The 21572-nt window shown below is 33.1% G+C and overlaps 1 protein-coding gene across 5 annotated transcripts in view; it reads left to right on the plus strand.

The window, feature by feature from the left end:
• The window catches only part of LOC128222576 (uncharacterized), a 47052-nt gene that overhangs the window by 16989 nt on the left and 8491 nt on the right, over positions 1-21572 (plus strand). For all 5 annotated transcript variants that reach the window (XM_052931656.1, XM_052931659.1, XM_052931657.1 and 2 more), the window contains exons 2-12: positions 7253-7311; positions 9294-9392; positions 9864-9953; positions 10256-10318; positions 10880-10975; positions 11530-11571; positions 11969-12010; positions 13004-13060; positions 14773-14814; positions 15156-15197; positions 16084-16116. In XM_052931656.1, coding sequence (XP_052787616.1) covers positions 7277-7311; positions 9294-9392; positions 9864-9953; positions 10256-10318; positions 10880-10975; positions 11530-11571; positions 11969-12010; positions 13004-13060; positions 14773-14814; positions 15156-15197; positions 16084-16116 — 641 coding nt within the window. In that variant the 5' untranslated portion in view covers positions 7253-7276. The remainder of the gene's footprint in view (positions 1-7252; positions 7312-9293; positions 9393-9863; positions 9954-10255; positions 10319-10879; positions 10976-11529; positions 11572-11968; positions 12011-13003; positions 13061-14772; positions 14815-15155; positions 15198-16083; positions 16117-21572) is intronic.

Here is a 21572-nt window from a genome sequence, read left to right on the forward strand (position 1 = left end):
GATCCATGAAACACGACATGCATGTAAACTTGTACGAGTAGCTTCCAGTACAGGTTAACGTTACATAAATAATTACATGCACGTGAACTTGTTCGTCTAGAGTCCTGTGCGGGTAAATGTTCCATGATTCTCGACGTGCACGTTAAATTGTACGTCTAGCTCCCGTGCAGGTATTGTTGCATGAAACACGATATGCACGTGAACTTGTACGTGTAGCTTCTCGTGCAGGTAAACGTTGCATAACTAATTATGTGCACGTGAGCATGTACGTGTAGCGTCCCGTTCGGGTAAATGTTCCATGATTCTCGACGTGCACGTGAACTTGTACGTCGTGTTTACCGTGCAGGTTAATGCTGCAATAAACATGACCTGCACGTGAACTTGTAAGTGTAGCTCCCTTGCAGGTAAATGTTCCGTGAAACTCGACGTGCACGTGAACCTGTACGTTTAGCTTCCTGTGCAGGTAAATGTTCCATGAAGCACGACGTGCACGCGAACTTGAACGTGAAGGTTCCCTTGTAGGTAAATGTGGTATGAAACGTGACGTGCACGTTAACATGTGCTTCCCGTGCAGGTAAATGTTCCATGAAGCACGACGTGCATGTACACTTGTACGTGTAGGTTCCCTTGCAGGTAAATGTGGCATGAAATGTGACGGGCACGTAAACATTTGCTTCCCATGCAGATAAATATTCCTTGGAGCACGACGTGCACGTGCACATGAACTTATAGCTTCACGTGCAGGTAAATATTCCATGAAATAGGACGAGCACGAAACTTGAAAGTGTCACCTCCCGTGCAGATAAATGTTCCATGAAAGGTGACGGATTGTCCGGCTTGCGAAGTTGTCCGGCTAGCGCAGTGGTTAGCACACTCGCTTCTCACCAAGGTGACCCGGGTTCGATTCCCGGCTTGGGCGCATGTGAATTTGGTTAGTGGTCACCAAGCCGGACCAGTGGGTTTTCTCCGGGTACTCCGGTTTCCCCCACATCACAATACCACACTCTCGCGCAACATCGTGCCAACGACTTAGTATAAGCTATCATAGCTTCCTTCACAATCGTTGTAAAATATATAATGTTTAAGGTAAAGGTGACGGACACGTGAACTTGTACGTGTAGCTTCCCGTGCATGTAACTGTTTTAAGAAACACGACGTGTACGTGAACTTGATAGTGTAGCGTCCCGTGCTGGTAAACATTCCATAAAGCATGACGTGCACGTGAACTTGTACGTGTAGCTTCCTGTGCAGGTAAATATTTCATTTCATGAAGCACGACGTGCACGTAAACTTGTACGTGTAGCTTACCGTGCAGGTAAATATTTAATGAAGCACGACGTGCACATAAAATTATACGTGTTCGGAAACAATTAAACACGAAATGTGATTATATTATGACTTGATATCTATTAAAGCGACTACGCAGTAAACGTGCATGCACTGAGTGAACTTGTTACATTTACGCATACGCAAATGTCAAAGCGGAGTAACAGTGCATACAGGACTCTTAATGCATAACGGAAAAAGGAGATAGAATTGTAAGCCCAATTGTTTCTTCAATACATGATCGCATAAAGTTTGATAGTTCCTCTCTTAAGGCGATATTTATTCCGTCGACAAATTATTGATTCAAATTTTTAACACGGAATTATGAATGAACAGTATCCATATCAGAAGATACAGACACTCGCTCTAACTAGCTTGTTTACAAATTTAAAACGCACGTATGATTATTAAACAGTATGCATTGTAACATGAAACTGGTGAGTTGTGATTCATTGTCGTTTAATATCTTTCTTTTTTAAATTGTTATTACGTGACATGATTTGTGTTTGTCTACTAAATGTACAAACAATGAGTATGCTACGAATAACCTTAACGCTAATACAATATGTCGCCTAATTGATTTCGATTAAAATGCGACAATCAGTGATAGTGTAATTCGTTTAATTTATATTTTGATAAGAACTAAAACAGATAAAATATTTAAGGGATTGAAATCTAATGATTCAATGCAAGGCAATAAAATATAACTGTAGAAAAACACTCGAAATTATTTGATGTTGCAATGATTGTTCGTTATGTGTATGTAACTATATGAAGAATTATAGCTACTTTATCAGTATTTACTAATGTTCCCTCTCTTGATATTGACGATATTGAAGAAATAAACGTGTGCAACTCCATAGCTCCTGACTTGGTTGCCCCTTATACAGACACTTCTTGTACATAACCTGTTTGCCATTTATACAGATTCTCCTTGATCATGATCTGTATACCATTTATGCAGATTCTCCATGATCATGACCTGTATACTATTTATGCAGATTCTCCTTGTTTAACCTGTTAAACCATTTGTACAGACACTCCATGTCTGACTTGTTTACCATGTATACAAACATTTCTTGTACATGACTTGTATACCACTTATTCATATACTCAAAGTACCTAAAGTATTTACCACTTCTACAGAAAAACATTGTACATGACTTGTTTACTATTTAAAGGGACGCTCCTTGTATCTCACATGTTTACCACTTACACAGACCCTCTTTGTATCTGACTTGTTTAAAACTTATAGGGATACTCCTTTTATCTGACCTGATTACCATTTATACACTCCATGTACATGCCTTCTTTACCATTGCTACAGACATTCAATGCATGTGACTTGTTAACCATGTATACAGACACTACTTTTATCTGACTTCTTTACCACTTATACAGACACTCCTTGTACCTGACTTGTTTACCACTTTTACTGACACTCCTTGTACCTGACTTTGTTACCACTTATACAGACACTCCTTGTACCTGACGTGTTTACCACTTATAAAGACACTCATTGTACCTGATTTGTTTACCACTTTTACTGACACTTCTTGTAATTGACTTATTTACCATTTATACAGACACACCTTGTTCCTGACATGTTTACCATTTATACATACACTCGTTGTACCTGATTTGTTTACCACTTTGACTGTCACTTCTTGTACCTGATTTGTTTACCATTTACACTCACGCTCCTTGTACCTGACGTGTTTACCACTTTTACTGACACTCCTTGTACCTGGTGTGTTTACCATTTACCCTCACTAGCCTTGTACCTGACGTGTTTACCACTTTTACTGACACGTCTTGTACCTTACTTGCTTACCATTTATACAGACACTTCTTGTACCTGACTTGTTTACCATTTATACAGAAACTTTTTGTACCTGACGTGTTTACCACTTTTACTGACACTTCTTGTACATGACTTGTTTACCATTTATACAGACACTTCTTGTACCTGACTTGTTTACCCTTTATACATACACTCCTTGTACCTGACGTGTTTACCATTTATATATATACTCCTTAGACTTGACCTGTTACCACTTATACAGATACTCCTTGTACCTGACTTGCTTACTATGTTTGCATAACTTCTTTGGACCTGACGTGTTTACCATGGTGATTTAATGTTAAAACAATGCATTTTTGTGTTGTTTTTCCATAAAAATGATTATCTAAAGTTATGCAAGATATAAATAGCGATCGTATATTTCCATTTATCACTAAAATGTGCGATCCTAGCCTCTGGCGACATTTTTCTGTCCTGACCTTACAAACAGGAAACGTTTAATTATTGTTTGACTTCTTCGTTAATAAATAGACAAGAGACAGGCCTAAGTTATAATTAAAACTGAGTTAAAAAAATCCAGTAAATTAGTGATCAAGTATTTTTTGTTGAAAACACTTTAACTCATCAATTCAAAAAAAGACTACATGGCGACGTGGTACCTCAACTGTTTAAAAAGATGAATGGAAGCTCGCCGATAGGAATGGTGCACTTTATTTCTGTTAAGTAGGAACTTTGTACTACCTTCTTTTGCGAATGAGAAATAAAATAAACTATTACAATTGAGTGAAACTCAAAAACTGGGCAAATGAGTTAGAAAATAGAATATGGCAGCTTAGATCGTTAAGATAGAATAAATTGGAATGCTGTTGAGTTATACTAAAAAATAAAACAAAAAGATATACATGTTTGAAGATGTTGTGTGAAAATGGTCCCCTATATTCTTGTTGAAGGTCTTAGCCAGGTCAACTTTGTTTTTAAAGCACATTAAGGACAATGTCAAAATCTTTAGTTCATCAACATTTCGCAAATTTCACATTCTGTTATGTGAAAAATAGTTGATATCTTCAATAGACCAATACAGTCAAAACTTTTCACACAATATCAATCATTTATTCTGCTGTCATTGATTCGACAAAACAGGTTAATTTTTCCAACGAGCAAAGAATAAAATGAAGAAAACTATTGACAATATTTAATTATTTGATGGCTTTACAAGACAAAACTATACTTGCGACTGTCACGGGGTGATAAATGAACCAACCAAATCTGTGTTATCATGCAATCGTCCTATCAGTTTTTAAAGGGTATTTTCGTTCAAGATTAACTTTATCTGATAGCCTGTTAGGTTGTATTTCACATATATAATTACAGTCCAAACAAACCGTTTATAATGAATACGCGCAATGCATATCGTGTAAAACAAGTATCTTCTTATGCAGAGTATAATTCATATTACCTCGATTACTCTTCGATTGCAGTTTTTTAATCTCGAGATAACCAAAGTGAAATGCTTCCTGAGTATGGCTTATAATAAACCCAATAATCATTCATATAAACCATGCAAAGTGCTTGATTTCAATTTGTATTAAAAATGATCTTAAATGTCGATGTGAATCAGTAAATATACCGCCACTTGGTACGTTGAAAACAGAGATATCTTTTGGTGTGACATTGCAGTTTTTCTTATCCTAAACAAATATGTCGCCTACGGTATTTAGTTATTTGTATATAATATGTATATATGATATTGAAATGTGCATGGCTTTAATTGATGTAATAAATATCCGCGTATGGTGCTGAAATCTGCATTGTATTAGTTTCTGTTTAAATTATTCGGGACTGATGTTAAAACTTGCTTTGCATTAGCCTGTGTATAATAAATACGTGATAAATGCTGAAAATTGCATTACATATTTGTGTGAACTATGTGTGAAATATGCAAAGAATTGCATTGCATTAATGTTAAAAAAACATTCGTAAAAGGTATTTAAGATTTATGTTTGATGATTTATGTCAAAATCAGAATAACCCAGTTAAAAAAGAATCCAATGGAATATAAACATAAACAACAAGGTAATGGGTATACATGATTGCGATTGTTGTTTTTCTGGTTTTAGTTTGTAAAAGAAAAAATAAATACTGCTATATGAGATAACAATTAACACTTTTTGAAAATTGGTAAAAAATATAACGTTAATAAGCAATGGAAAACAGGTTATGTTAAATATAATAGAAAAGGCATTGCATATTTTACTGGCAGCTGGCATCAAACTGTTTCCTCTAGGTTGTCAGTCGGGTACTATATTCATTACGAAATCATCGACACAATACTCTTTAACGGTTTATGTGACATACAAACAAGTGTTACAATTTTGACGAAAGGAATAAAACATTGAACAAATCCCAACAACATCAGATTGTTTCTTGTTATTGTTTTGGTTGAAGTTAAAGGGTTATATTACGTTACACTTATGTGATATTATGGTATGTGGAAATCCTCTTGCTCTTGTTTCAGTAAAGCGAATATGCAGCGGTTTATAGACACCCCACGGCTGAAATGTATTGAGAGTCATTATATGACATCAAAATGTGTACGGAGAAGTAATTTCTTGAGTTGTTAATTACAATTTCTAAAATACGACACGCCCTCACTCTATTATGCGGCTAGTCTTTTTTTAAATCTTTATTAGGTGAAAGCAAATAAGTGTAATAATAATAATATGCAACTTAATGACGTAATTACAGGGGAATTAAAAATGTGTAAACACAATATGGCATGCAATAACAAAAAAAGGACAATATTAAACATATCCAATGTTAAATTGTATTGTTGTTTGTTCGATAGTCTGAGGCATATTTACACAAACATGTTCCCGTCTTATGCCTGATTTCTCCGAGAACAAAACAAACGTTTTTTTGAGCCAAAATCTGGAATATAAATAAACCCTTAAGTTTATTGAATTCCTTATAACCATAAAAGTAGTACCATTCTTGTATGTTTTAGTCTTCAACAACTTTGTTTCTCAATACTTAGTTAAAAATAAACTCTTCAAAACAGTGAATTAGAAAAAAAAATGTATGCTTATTTCTAAATTATGTAAATGTGTACTTAAATTGCTAGTATAATTTATCCTTGATATCTCATACTAACAAATAATGACTACAATGATAACTTTGTGAATCTCTGTCTATTTAATGGTATATGTGTGTTTTCTAAACTGAATTGTGTTATCATGTTCAATTCTGCTTAAACCAATCAAAGCTTATTGTTTTGTTTGGCCTAACCTTGCCACTTATAAATGAACGGCCTTATAGAAGAGATGACCTTTGTTCAAATATTGTCTTAAAAGTGTGTGCTTTTGAACAGCTAAAAGAATACCTCAGGTGGGTGATGGAACACGAAATCAGATATTAAGGACATCGCGGAATGACACACATTAGAAATAACATAAAATAATTATTTACACAAGTTTTAAAATTTTCTTAAATAAAGTAATCATGCAACATTGTCCATAAATCATGCACATAAATCATGTGTATATTAATATGCTGTATAAATATTGAGTAAACACAATATCAAAATGATAACTCAGCAATAATTAATCAGAAAGGTTTTTAAATCACAAAATGTTCATAATCTTCTAACAATTGTACATGGTAACCCATTATCATGAATATCTGACTTTTATAGTATCAGGCAGTTTGTGGAAATTTTTTAGACAAAAAATCTTCTCTTCTGTGCAGATATCACCTAAATAACATGTTTAACGGAATCGCTTATAATGATAAATGATTGACTATAAGCGTGTCCTTTTAGTGTTTATTAATATTAAATGAATATTATTCAGAAAAAAAAAAATAAAAAAAATATTATTAGTTTTAAAAAAGAATACGCTGAAAAAACTCTATTATTGGTCTATGAATAGCGGGGATATAAATATAGCACCATTCGGTACAGGCAGAATACGTCCGATGTTCGTCACGGTCTGTTATGGTGAGCGGCGATATATGTCATGGTTTCCCAATGTTACCCGTTTTGTATTACTAATCATTGCTAATACCCCTTAAGCCTCATAGTTTTCACTTATCTATTTTCGTGCAATATATATGTATTTTTTTCAGTTACAAGATTCCATTGAGGCCAAAATGGAGAGTAATCGACCTCGTTTGCAAAAATTCAGGTATAATTTGCGTGGGAGAATTTTTTAATAGTAAGAAAAATATACATTTCCTAGCAAATGAATAATTTCGCGTGTCTCAATATGATATTGTGTTCACGTTCGTTGTGAAATGTTATGATGCTTTGTTAAAAATTGTAAGAGAATGAATGTCACACATTCCTTGCTTTCGTTGAAGTTTATTTATCTTTGAAAATACCTTAATTTACCTTACGTCCGTGCATGTAGATATTTGTAGAATTCAGTTAATCATAATAATGAAAATGTGATACCAAGATGGGAAAGGAATGATTTCAGTGTATATTTTAAAAAAATGGTAGCTATCATTACACGCATATGAATTTTAAATTCAGGACTTCATTGATTGATACTGTCATCTACTTGGAGTGTTTGATTCATTAGCATATACTATGTTATCCAATGATATACTTGGCACCCTTTATAACGTATGTTTCTTCCATTGATACAAATTTTAGAATACACACGATTTTTTTATAAAATTTTAGACAAAGATTTTGTGGATTTTTCTAGTATGTTCTGAAACATTTAGTATTTGCGAACTACACTGATCATTACAAGTCTTTGGTAAAATGAAATCAAAACGTTCATATAAGAAGTTAGACTTTAAAAAATTCACAAGTGCGAGAACATTTCTAAAAAAATTGTTTTAATTATATTATTTCGTGTGGATCACACTTCAACTATCTATCAGTTTTTGTTGTGATAGTGTCGATTGAACTTAATAATGCTCATATTTTTAGTTGTTCAATAGTTGATGTAGATTAGGTTTCGTGGACTAGGTATTTAAGAATTCCCATTACGTTTTCTTAATCGCATTTGTTATTTGTTTAGTTAATATATTGTGTAAATGTTTGTAAATATCGTGGCAGGTTAATCTTTCCCTGTTGTGTTCGTTTGGTGGTCCCACTTGGCAAACAGTATTCTTGTTTGATAGTTCAAATATATGTTGTTGGTTTTTTTCTCCATATTGCGAACGTTATTAAATATTGCTAATCTCATCTACTATACACTTTGGAATAACCATGCAATTGTAATGCTTGTGATACACTGATACCTTTTTTAATATTTGATGTATATTGCATTTTCTCGTTGCAAAGTATATAAAGCGTAAATTTAAAAAAAAATAGAATGATAAACCTAAAAATTAAAAAGAAAAACGTTATTTCAAAGTATTGCAGAACACCATATTTCGCTTTTAATCTTATTTCCATCCTGTATCAACAGAGCACTTATCTACACACCAATTTGATTTCTTCACTTGATTTATTATCAAATTTATTCTAATAGGTTATGTTAAACTAATTGGTCAATAGTTGAGTTAAGAAATGTATCTCTTCGGAGAGAACAACATAGAGTATCATTTATAAAACAGACGAAGTCGCATCCGAAGAAATACAGTTTAAACATATATTCAAAACTACATATTGTCAGATCCAGCTGTTGTCGATATGTTTAATGCGTTAAATACCGTAAGGTAGTAATTGTAGTAGTAGGAGCAGTAGTTGTAGTAGCAGTTGTAGAAGTGGAAGAAGTAGTAGTAGTAGTAATAGTAGTAGTAGTAGTAGTAGTAGTAGCAGTAGTAGTGGAGTAGTAGTGGTGGTAGTTGTAGTGGTAGTGGTAGTTGTAGTGGAAGTAGTAGAAGTAGTTGTAGCAGCAGCAGCAGCAGCAGCAGCAGCAGTAGTAGTAGTAGTAGTAGTAGTAGTAGTAGTAGTAGTAGTAGTAGTAGTAGTAGTAGTAGTAGTAGTAGTAGTAGTAGTAGTAGTAGAAGCAGCAGCAGCAGCAGCAGCAGCAGCAGCAGCAGCAGCAGCAGTAGCAGTAGTAGTAGTAGTAGTAGTAGTAGTAGTAGTAGTAGTAGTAGTAGTATAATTAGAATAATTCTTTTTTACCATGATTCGTATTGTTCTTTTTATCAGTATTAACATTATGATTTTGAGTTCTTCCTGATTGTGTATTTCATATTTCAGTGATTTGTCTACAATGGTTCTAACAGAAGAGGAGCAGCAAATGTTTCGAGATGAAAATTTGTATCCTCATGCTACAGTGATCATCAATAATACGAACCGGTTTGATATCAAATTATTTTATAAGCGTTGGTTTTTCATTTTGTTTTATCTTTGATGTACTAACATATTAATGTGTCGAACGTACAAATCGCTTTCAAACTGAAAATATTTTGCTCATATATATCAACGTCACAGATTTAAATCAGATCCTGATGGGAATATTCATTGATTAATTCACATTTGGTATATATATGATTATTATTTCTAAAATGAAATAAAAATGAAAACAAAAAATGACAAAATTTGAAACTAAATTTATCTTAAATGAAATATTATAATTATCAAATGTCGTGATCAGCCATTAAGAAGAATCAACGTTTTTTTTAAGAGCAATTGTTTAGAGATATGTATGCAATATTCCTTTCATTGATATTTCTTAATGATATAACAAACGTTGTAATGTTAGTTAAACAATCTCGTTTGCATTTCATAAACAGACATGTTGCGACAATACCTTACTTATTTTAACAGAAAGGAAGAAGAGATTGAGGCTCATAAAAAAGAAAATATAAAGCTTTTGGAGACGATTCGAGATCAGAAAGAAGTTCTACTTAAAGCTAGGTAAGTGATTATTTCAAAGTCTTTCTTAAATTTATTTTATTAATGACAGAAAAAAAGAAAATTAAACAATTAATGTATATGTTTTGTCAATGAATAACAGACTACATCAGTAATCCTTTTATCAAAACTAGCATATTCTTTTCTCGACGGGTTTTCAAACCGCCTATTTCAATCTAACATACAGTTCCTGGTTTCCAACTTATTTCTTTGCTAAAATTGATATCGCAGCTTTTATGCAAAAGTTCAATTTGTGTTTATAAAGGTAGACATATATAACGTTGTATATTCCCTGTATCGTTTAGAGAAAATGAAACGAAGTTGAAAGAAACAATAGAGGAACTTGAGAAGGAATGTTCTGAACTGAGGTAAGGCTATGTATAATATGTCTTCATTATAACTTAACTGTTACAACGTAAATCAAACGCCTATAAAACACAAAATCTAATGTGGAGGGTTTTAAATAGGATACTGGCCTTGACCTACTAGACATTTTGCTATATGAACCGTAGCTTTAATTAAAATATTGATATGGGGCGGTTTATTAAGAACTTGTTAAAAGTTTACAACGTGATTAAAGACATCGTTGTTAACTTTTAAAAGTCAAATATTTAAATTTAAAAAAAGAAGCTGAATCACTCGCATAGAAATTGTTAAAAATACGGCCAGATATATATATTAAACGTCCAGAGAAGCAACGATTTATAAGTTAACAATGACGAAGTAAGCAACTGTAAACTTGAAGTTTTAAACAATCGGCCAATAAGAATATTTAAAATTATAAGCTGTTGATTTGAGGTATGGTATTTGTATATCTTATTTGTTAACGTGTTTATTTTATGATCCAGTTAAATAAATCTTATATTGTTTAAGCTCTCTCAGCGGCCATTAAAATGAATCTTTAATGACTCATTGGTACTATTTTTCAGGGAAAAGGGCAATCAGTTTAAGGACACTCTGGCAGTAAAGTCGAACGAATTGGGAGAAACACGAGAGCAGTTAAAAGTTTTGCAAGACCAATTTGAGTAAGTGTGAAATAGGTACATGATAATGATTACATTCTATACAAGGTTTCTCCTTTTCAATTGATCCAAAATATTGACAACAAGATAATTTAAAACAAAATAACTTTAAACGTATAAGCATTTCGTATAATTTCAAAAAATAACAAAAATGGTATCTTGTCGCTCATGTGTCTGATACATTTTGCCTAATCATGTCAGTCGGTCCGATGTTTATATCACGAGACCAGTAATACGGGCTTTTTCTCAAAGACAATTACTCGTTTGTATGTTTTGTTATCTTATCAAAACAGTATTTGTTCAACTGAAAGAAATGGTAGCTAGCATCTAAAACTAATCCACGTATATTACTTACATGTTACGTTAAGTTAATATGCAAGTGATGATGTAGTTAATCCACTGTAAGGAAGCGAGAGAGAGAGAGAGAGAGAGAGAGAGAGAGAGAGAGAGAGAGAGAGAGAGAGAGAGAGAGAGAGAGAGTCTTATTAAAGAAATAATATTAAAAGACATATGTTAGCGTTTTCTATTTAACAAAATGATATGCATTGTATTATTAGGTACAAGGAAAAAGCTTTAAGGGATTCCAAAGGGGAATTGAGGTGAGCAAATATGTATCACGGTTTGTTGATGTGTTTTCGATATGTTAATTGAAGGGCCATACAATTATAGTAATGAATGTATGAGTACTGTTTAAACTCTATCTAACTCTTGTAAACACAAACTTGTATAACTTTAGATGCCATAGGTCAAGACTTATCCTGAGAAAACACTAATCATGTAGTACATTGTAGTTTAATACATGAACATCAGTTGAGTACATGAGTTGACATAAATTAACTGTATTTCAAATATCAAGACAATAGCAGAATAGAACGGTATTGTATTCAATTTCGAAATAAAAATAATTTTAGAAATCGTTAAAGGAATAAAGCCACAGAAATGAATCAGTTTTTATAACTAAAATATACAATGAAATAATATGTATTTTATCCTTAGATTGAACGAAAGGACTTTAAGGGAATCCGAAGAAGAATTAAGGTAAGCCAATATGTATAAAGTTATTTGATGTGTTTTATGGAAGGGAAATAATGCATTACAAATTTAGAGTGATGATTAGAAGTGTACTCTCCCTGATATTCTTATGTAATTTTGTAAAAAACCGTAATGGAATGTTAGCTTTGATAATTACAACTGAAGACTAATTTAGTAAAAAATGCAAATTAACTACACGTGCATGTATAAACAAGTGTTATAGTGTTGTTATTTGTTCTAGAAACTTTGAGAAATCTTTCCATTGAGATCATTTAATATTCCGTAGTCTTAATTAATTTCATTACACTAATAGAATTCGCGCATGCTAGAGGTTTAATATGTATCAGTCACAATGCGACGTCAATACTTACATTTCAAGCAAAATTTTTTAATGTACATTACCAACCCATTGACGTTTTTACCCTGTACTCAACGTAATCGTTAATGAAATAGTTAGGTTTTTGGCGGTTCTCTTTATTTATCAATGTACTTGATCTCGATTTAAAATACCTTTACATTGCTTTTGATGATCGACTTAAAAAGAATGTCAACGACATATTTAAAACTGTTTAACAAGTAAGTACACATTTCATACCTAATAACAAGAGTAAACTTTGCTTGATTATGCAATAGAAAACTTATAATTGTTCGTATAACGGGGTCCATATTTGAAATATAATATTGCAAAGCAGGTAATATGCACATTCAATGGCAAGGAGCACATTCTTGTTACTGAGCACGACAGTTGATACCAATCTGATAAACAAGACATTTTAAATACAATATATTGGACAAAGAAACTGTTTTCTTTAGTTTCACAGAAGAAACTACATATTTTATAATGTTAGCATTTCTTTAAATTAACTATCTTTCAAGTGTGTAAACAAAGAAAACATAAAATGCTTAATTAGTTTTAATTTACTAATATTTCCGTTAGAAATCATCGGCGTGTGTATCTTTTTTACGTGGAAATGTATTGCTATACTTACATAATTTCAGAAACCTGAAGGAAGACCTCGATGAAGAATTGAAACTACAAGTGCAGAGACTGAATAAGTATTACTTTAATTGTTTTTGAATAATTTTGAGGTCAAAGTCAACAGTGTTACGAAAGCCTTTATTGACAAAAAATATTGCGAAGCAGTTTCCCTGAACAATTGACCAGTTTAAGACATCTATGTATTTGGGTTAGTAGATTACCAATAAATTACCACTGTTGTTTTCGTTACTATAACGAACAATATACTTTGTCTGACATGCAATTCTAGACCTACTTGGCCATTCTATAAAACCTTTATATTTAGACAAAGCGGCGCATACGCGGATAATGAACTACAAGATCATGAGCGCAGATATACTTATGATATTTAAAAAGAAAAAGAGTTCTACAATTAATTATACCTCCCGTGTTTTAGTTAAGAGTATTACCTGTAACTGTGCCCGGATGTTTACATTCAGTGAAGGTCAGAAAATAGTGTGACACGAGCTATGCTCACCTATTAAAATAAATGTCAAATACAGCCGATGTAAAAACTAATTTTTACAGCTAATGTTATTCAAAACCGTTGGCTAAAGTTTTTTGACAATTATTCTTCCCACTGGGGCAATAAACAACACTACATCATTCTTTAAATACTATGATCTCATTTTAAAACGCCTACTGCATTACCTTTCTGATCATCTCTTCGTCTTTGACACACCTATTAAATTATTTTTTCATCATGTCATCGCCCCTAGGTTGATAATTTCTGCTCCGCTAGACACACCTATTGTACCATTTTTTGATTATGCACCAGTCAATTGTAACCACGGCCCCCAAGGTCCGGGGAATAGCGGGGACTTTGACTTTTGGTCCAGCCAAGCCCGGGCAAAATCACCGCTCTGCGGGGACGAACTGCTGGTAAAAAAACCGCCAAATGCCCCCCCCCCGCGCCCCAAGGACCCTAAGTAAGGCCCATTCCCCGCTATATTTGGTGCGAATACAAAACCACCGCATACACCCGGCACTGCAGGGCCACCTGGAAGGTAAAAACACGGCCCATTTCGGTCCGATGTCTTCTCAACTCTTCTAATCAGTTTAATGCATGATCTTCAGATTTTATCATGTTCTCTTTCATACACGTCTATTGATTTATATTCTGATTTCCTCTCCGAAAGACATACCTATTGCATTATCGTCTGTTCATCTAACATTTGAAAGACACACTTTTTGCATTACAACTTGATCATCGCATACCCCTATACACACGTATGACATTAACTTCAGTTCAACTTATCTCCTCGTGAATAGTTCATCCGGCGGCATTTCCTTCTTGTCATCCCATCGGACCAATACACGCATGTTGCATTAACTTCTGATTATCTCATCTCCTCAAAAACGCCTGTTGCATTATATTTTGAAAACGCCTATGATTTTTTTATAATCTTCTCAGCACCTCTAGACACCCTTAACAAGAGTCCTTTACGTATCAATTATATTCATATTGATTATATTCATATTGATGCATTTAACAGTTCCCATCATTGATAAGCGTTTGTGATTATCGACACGTTTTAATGTTATGGATACACTTAAAGCGTAGAATTATTAAACATAATATAAAATTGAAAGCTATTGCTGAAAATGAAAAAAAACTATTATGGATAATCACCGTCATTTTTGTGCAACATTCTAGTATTTGATAAACAATTTATGTTAAACAAACAGTATGGTAAGTTTAGTATGTTGCTATACTATTTATCTAGTAAGATTATATTTGTCTCTTCAGGTCGGAAGAAAACGTTAACAAGTTGGATAATGTGAACCACAGGCAAGTGAAAAGTTGCCGTTGTTAATGTTAATAAATGTAGAATAATAAATAAGAATGCAAATATTCATGATTCTGGCTGTGTTTATATAATCGTATTACAAGGAATCGTAATAATTAACAACATTATTAACAGCAAATGCAATAGCAACAACAGAAAACAATTTACAAATTTGATGGTTAAAGTCCAGAAGAACCCGGAAATGATTTGATAAATAAACTCTTAATTATAAATATTAATAGTAATAGCCAGTATAGCAGTTTTTCCAAACATTTAAGGAAATGTCATAAACAATAGCGAAGTCAAAAATGAAGATACCATAAAAATATATTATTTTTTTCAGTATAACTATGGAACTATCGGAAAAAGAAGAGGAAATAAAAAGGTTTGGGAATTTAAACCTTTCCTGCATTAGATACGATTTGGTATACTGACGCGAGTCGTCTTGCAATTTTAATTTTATTCTACGTGTTTTGTAGCAATATCAAGTGTTTGTACGAATAGTCATTAAACCGATCCGTGCTTTCTCAGGACTGTATTTTAGTCTTAAAGGCATAGTTTACGCCTTCTATAAGTGACCCCCATTAGTGTATTGTACCTGATCTTTATCTTAATTGCATGGTGCTCCTAATCAGATCTCCGATCTGAGTGTCGAGAAGAGTTATTGAGGTTTTATTATAGAAATGTATTGTCTTGTAGTTGTTGTTGTTGTTTTCAAATGATGATAATATTTGTATTACAGAATAAGAGCTATGTTTTTTATTAGTCCATTAATATGATTTACCCAAGATGCTTCACAATTTGGATACAACAATGGTGACCATTTTAAATGTATTATGAATATAAAGTTATGTTATATAATATTTATTCTTATTTTTTAATTATTTATTTTCAATCGGTTTAATTACTAAGAACATTAGCTATGCATAGTGTTTATATGTATTAGTGAGCCAATAAACAAATACACAGGAAATTGCCTCTACTGTGACACTAGTGCAATAAACAGGAGATGCACAACAGGGAAATACAATGCCAGACAGTTCTTTAACTTGACCTTTAACAATATAAATAAGGACTATTGGTCAAGGTAGTTCGTTTGACGTATGACTTGATTTTGTATGCATCTTGTTCAAATATGTCAATTGATAATAATCAATACAACAGGCAAAAAATATCAGATGACATCAATTGACATTCGAGGAAATGTCATGAATTATATATTAGCGAATTCATACAAGAAGATAATAAAACGATATTATAATTTGTTTCAGGTTAACTACGGAGCTGGAAATGGTACAACAAAGGTTTGGGAATTTATACATTCTCTGCTCTAGATACAAATGTTATTTAATTCTACGTCTGTTGAAGCAATATCGCACGGTTTGACTTCGACAACACTGACCTAAGTCACAGTCGCACAAAGCATAGCTCATATGTTAGCACTACTAAGCTAATAAGCTAACTTTTAAACCCAGCTCTCCGAAACCAATTGAGGTCATTACTCTCCGCAATAATCTTAAGACAGACTTATATAAATACATGTTAACATAAGTCAAGATTAATGTTGCAAAATCACAACTTATGCAGTGAAATATACATTAACACATTAGTTTGATCATGTAAGAAATCTAAACACACAAAAAGAAAGAGCATTTAATATTCTGTACTCTTGCTTTAACTTTAAAAATCGCGCATGCTTTAAGCTTATCACTCTTTCGCACCGTGGTCAGGAATTGGCTCAGTGTGAGCATTATTTGATAAGCTCATAGAGAGCTGAAGTTTCTACCTTCTGTACCCTGTGCGTAGGAGTGTTATTAATTATCTTTCTCAAATGTTTGGCATGACAGAGAATACATTCAATAAGGATCATTTAATGTCCTACACTATGCCCTTAAAATTATGACAATGTATTCAACGTACTTTTGAATGATATACGTAACGGTTCTCGTTTTTGTTTGATTGTTGAAAAAAAAACTTCCTATTGTTTTCCGAGTTGATATTGTCATCGTGGATTTTATCTTTTAATTCTTGATATATTTAACTGGTCCAAATGCAACAACATATTTTCTGCTTAACAGGTTAAGATAACTTGCTTAACTTTTGTTAATCAACCCAAACGTATTTATTGATGATAAACTTTAAAATAAATCCCGGTAACTGTGTGCGCTATTGCATTTAAAGATGACACGAATTGTTGGCTTTTTAACCACTAGTTAAAAATGTCAAGACTACGTTTAACAATGTAATATAGTTTTTAAATACACTTTTTTCATTAGTATTTCTATTCTTTTTTATCACCTTACTAACAAATAATATAGCATGATATAATGATATGACTATGCTTAATACTCTGGTATTTTGCTAATTTGAAATAGAACAACACGAAACCTTTAATGCTATGCCTATGTACTCAGCGTACATTTGTATTTGTAAATGCAATAATTCGAATATTGACAGTTCGCTTTATACGTCAGATTTCTTGAACTTGATTTATTCAGGCCAACGAAAGGTTCTTACTATCATTTTTAAAAGAATGTCCTTAAAAAGTTTGAAACATTTTAAAAAAGCATCACAATATAGAACAAAATTAAAACATAAAAAACGTAGCTTGTGCCTTCAAAATGTATTTTTTTTTATCTTCGACTTGGATTCGATACGCTGAAAATAGCTGAATTCCTGAATTAATTTCCCATTCCTCACATCCTTGAAAACGCAAACCAGCTTATTCCTAGTAAAAAGTTTACGTTCAGACCTCACGAACCAAGATGGCTCGTTTGAGAACATTGAGGAACACTATCATTGCAAAGATAAACGTCGATATGAAAGAACACATTGGACGTATTTCTAAGTCACATCTTGTCAAGAAATAGGTTCGTTTACTGGGAAACAGTTCCTGTCTACGAGCTCCATTGTTAGTCCATTTCATCTCATATTTGTTTATTTTAATATTCTGCATAGCAATGGACAGAAAGCAGCTGCATTAAACAACTTTTTCGTCAACCAAACCTTTCTCGAGGAGCCCAATACCGAACCAGTTAGCTTACCGTACAAAATTGAGTGGTACCTAGTTTAAGATGGTTTAACCATGCTGATATCGAACCTCTCGTTTATACCCTAGGAAAGCCTGTTGGAACAGACACAATCAATAATTTATGTTTTTAGACCTTCGCTTGGGCTTTCATACTCATTCTGTGCTTTCTTCAAAACTTCGGAAGGTTGTTAACGTTTATTCAGTTCACAAGAAAGTGCGTCTAATTTAGTATTAACCAATCGTACTTTGTCACATTCTAACTCTCTTAGCAAAGTTTTTGAAAGAGATTTTGACGAACATACATGCATTCATCCACTCAACAACAATGTTCTGATCGATTCCTAGTCTGGTTTGAGACCTTTTAATTTTATTATTAACCATTTTGCTTCTATTTACTAAATACGGAGAGGTGCATGATGGTGGTAAGGAAGTTTGTATTAACTTCTGCAACATTTGCAAAGCATTCGGCATTGTTCGACATTGAGGACTTCTGTCACATCAGTTACAACAAAGAGAAGGGTTTGGTACACTTTAAGTCCGTCATTCATATGGTTGCGGAACTCGCTTTCACCTACTTCACAGTCCTCCGACACGGAAAAAACAATTCAAAATATTACTTTACAATACCCTTATAATTCCTTCGTATTTTAGTACTAACTCTTAAAAGCGACATAATCTCTTTATCAGGTTAAGACTAGTTTGTAGTTCATTGAATTATGATCTCTCTCGAAAGAAAGTCGTTCATTGTAAGTATGTCTCTTTGGGACAGTTGTATTTACTTTATCCTTTCTTGCTTTTCACGGAGGTAATATCCATGTGCACATCCGTCAAAATGACAAAATAAATCATGCTGTATTCCACCAGCTACAAAGCGAATTCGCACTTTTGAAAGCGACTCTGACGCTGACTAACGTTTTTTTTCCAAATTTCAATCGCCAAATGACATGTACACACTCGCGTGATTGCTAATGACGTCAAGCAGTAATGGTATTGCTCTTATTATTGGTTTGCTTGATTGAAATGGATTGAAATATGCTTTTGTTGTTTTCAAACGCTGATTTAATGTCGACTGGTTTCTGTGGCAATTGCTCATTACAAGTTGGCAAAAAGTGCCTGGAAAAGAGGCTGCGAATATCCGTATGAGAAAGGAGTGTTTGGAAACTATAACAAAGCGGGGTATGCGTCGGTTTTCGCGTATGTGGATTTACGTAGCATTCATTTCGCTCTTTTGACTGCAGATTCTGCTTGGGCATAAGAACTAGCTATTTCAGGACTTGAAATTTCGAGTTTAAAATTCGTTTGCGTCTGAATTGAACTGTTTCCCAAGCTGTTTGACAAAACATGTAAATGTTTTAAGCTACTCAAGCAATCATATGTTTGGAATATTGCCAACATGTCTTAATCAACACTTTATATGAGAAATAAGGAAATAAATAAAACACACAATATTTTGATTCATACTTTGCTTAAACATTTATGTATTAAACTTGCAATAGTTTTACAGTAGTTTTGTGACCTGGTTCTGATATGGATACATGTTAAGCACTGGACTGACAGGGTAGAGCCACATTTACTAGAAACCCAATATGTGAAAAGAGACGTCATCATATATATGGTATACATTGTATGACATAAAACTCGTTCTTTAGTAACATTGTACCTGTACTTAAATCTTGCAATTGACTTGATGGAACCATAATAATCATACTTTTTTTGTAAATTTCTAATGTTGTATAATGTATCGCAGATGGCCATCGAAATGAACGGCAACATCATATTTGATTGTAAAACATATTGCTGGTTTGAATGAGATGGTGGAAAATGATAGATTATAAATGGTTAAGAGTTATTGATTTTAAAATTTGGATTTAAAAACGTTGTATACATACTTTACTGACTAGGGAAAATAAATTACATGATAGGGTAACAACATTTATGCAAAAAGCTACAGAAACAAGCTCAGTAGGAAAAAGTTTAAACATAAACCCGGTTTAGTGGCACTGGGCAAACGCCAAAGACATAGAACACAAAATCCCAAACAAGAAACATAGAAGAACAGCACAAAACTCCACAAACAGCACAGTTCATACATTTTGTACATTAAAAATAGGTAGGTTTATCAAGGATTGTTAGGTACCGCCTTGGAACGGTCAGTAAAATGCAAATATACTGGGGGTTTAAACCAGTTTATGTGCACAAACCTCACTCTTATCCCAATAATCCTTAATAAAGATAAAACGCAAAAGGTAAATCTTATCAAAGTATGCATTAACTTGAGGAAACTTATCAATAAAACAAATAATAATAAATGTATAAGTAAATCCAAGTACTTCTATGATTGGAGATCCAAACTCTATCTGCAGACGGAGGGTAACAATTCAGAGCCCCTAATGCAAAAACTTTTCAAAGATACGATGAGGTCATTGTTAGAAACTTTAAACATCCCACACAGTCTGCCTTATAAAATAAAAGGTTTAAAACTGTGTGATCATAGAGTTTCTTAATAAAAAGCATTATTGTACTTAAACTGGGAACAAATAAGGAAAACATTATTAAAAATAAAAGCGACATGTGTTCGCTAATCTTTCCTTCCCAATGATTTGAAATTGTAAATATTTGAAGAAAATGAAGTCAAGACTATTTCCAAGCAAAAACTCACGCACTTGACTAAGTCCCTTGTGACGTTGTTCAATTTAATGGTCTCAATAATTTGTTTTCAAGGATGTGAAACAATAATTTAAAGGTCACGTTAAGGACAATGTATCAATGGCAAAACATGTACTACACGTAGACCACCCTGAGGCGTTTAGACGATGACTATACAGACATAAAATATTTGTGCGAACAGCGGTCAGATAGTTTGGGGTAACAACAAAGCAGTTAACACGTGTATGTTTGGGTCTGTATGTTATTTGTCATATAACATAAACATTTTGCTTAACCTAGTTCAAAGTATGGCTGACTAATATTCACTTGCGAATTGAGTTTTACACAAGAATATAACATACATAAATTTAGTAATATCAAAGTAAGGGACATTAAGACTTTTAAGGAATCTACATCGATTTCAAAATTTTGATATTTAACTGAAATATACAAAATGAATTTCAATAATGGTTCAGACATAATCCCATGAAAAACATTTTGACGATTTTTTACTACTTAAGTTTATTTGTAAATATGTAAAGACAATTCGACATAGTCAAATGCATGTTGGCAAATATTCCTTTGTTCAGTTCACAGTCAGGACTGAAGCAAAATATATAGGAACATCAAGGGCGACCATTTTCAATTTGGATGCCATATCGGATAATAGTTTTCATTTGTTCTTGAGGATATCTCCCAAAATAGCATTTTTTTCTTGAGGATATTTTTATTTTGTATTTTGGGTTTCCAGGGAAATGGATCGCATGGTCTAAGTTGCCTCCCCAAATGGCGCAAAGTCTTTAACCTAAATGCCTTGCATTGAATGGAAGGTGTTCATTTAAAGCGTTCAAGTTATAAAGTTGTACTTCTTCTTTATTATGATATTCTTCAAACTCGGTAACAAATTGCATTTCAGATAACTTGAACTAAATTTTTTTGGTTATCTATTTATAGAATCGAATATTGGAAAATAAATCATTTGTTCCGTTTTTGAAAGCACAGCTGCAGATATTACATACTGGGTAGTATTTTCTTGATATTCGTCTTCACCGATATTGGTACGCTTACGAAAGGGCGGAGCTT

The sequence above is a fragment of the Mya arenaria genome, chromosome 16, assembly GCF_026914265.1.
Source record: "Mya arenaria isolate MELC-2E11 chromosome 16, ASM2691426v1".
NCBI classification, from domain to species: Eukaryota; Metazoa; Mollusca; class Bivalvia; order Myida; family Myidae; genus Mya; species Mya arenaria.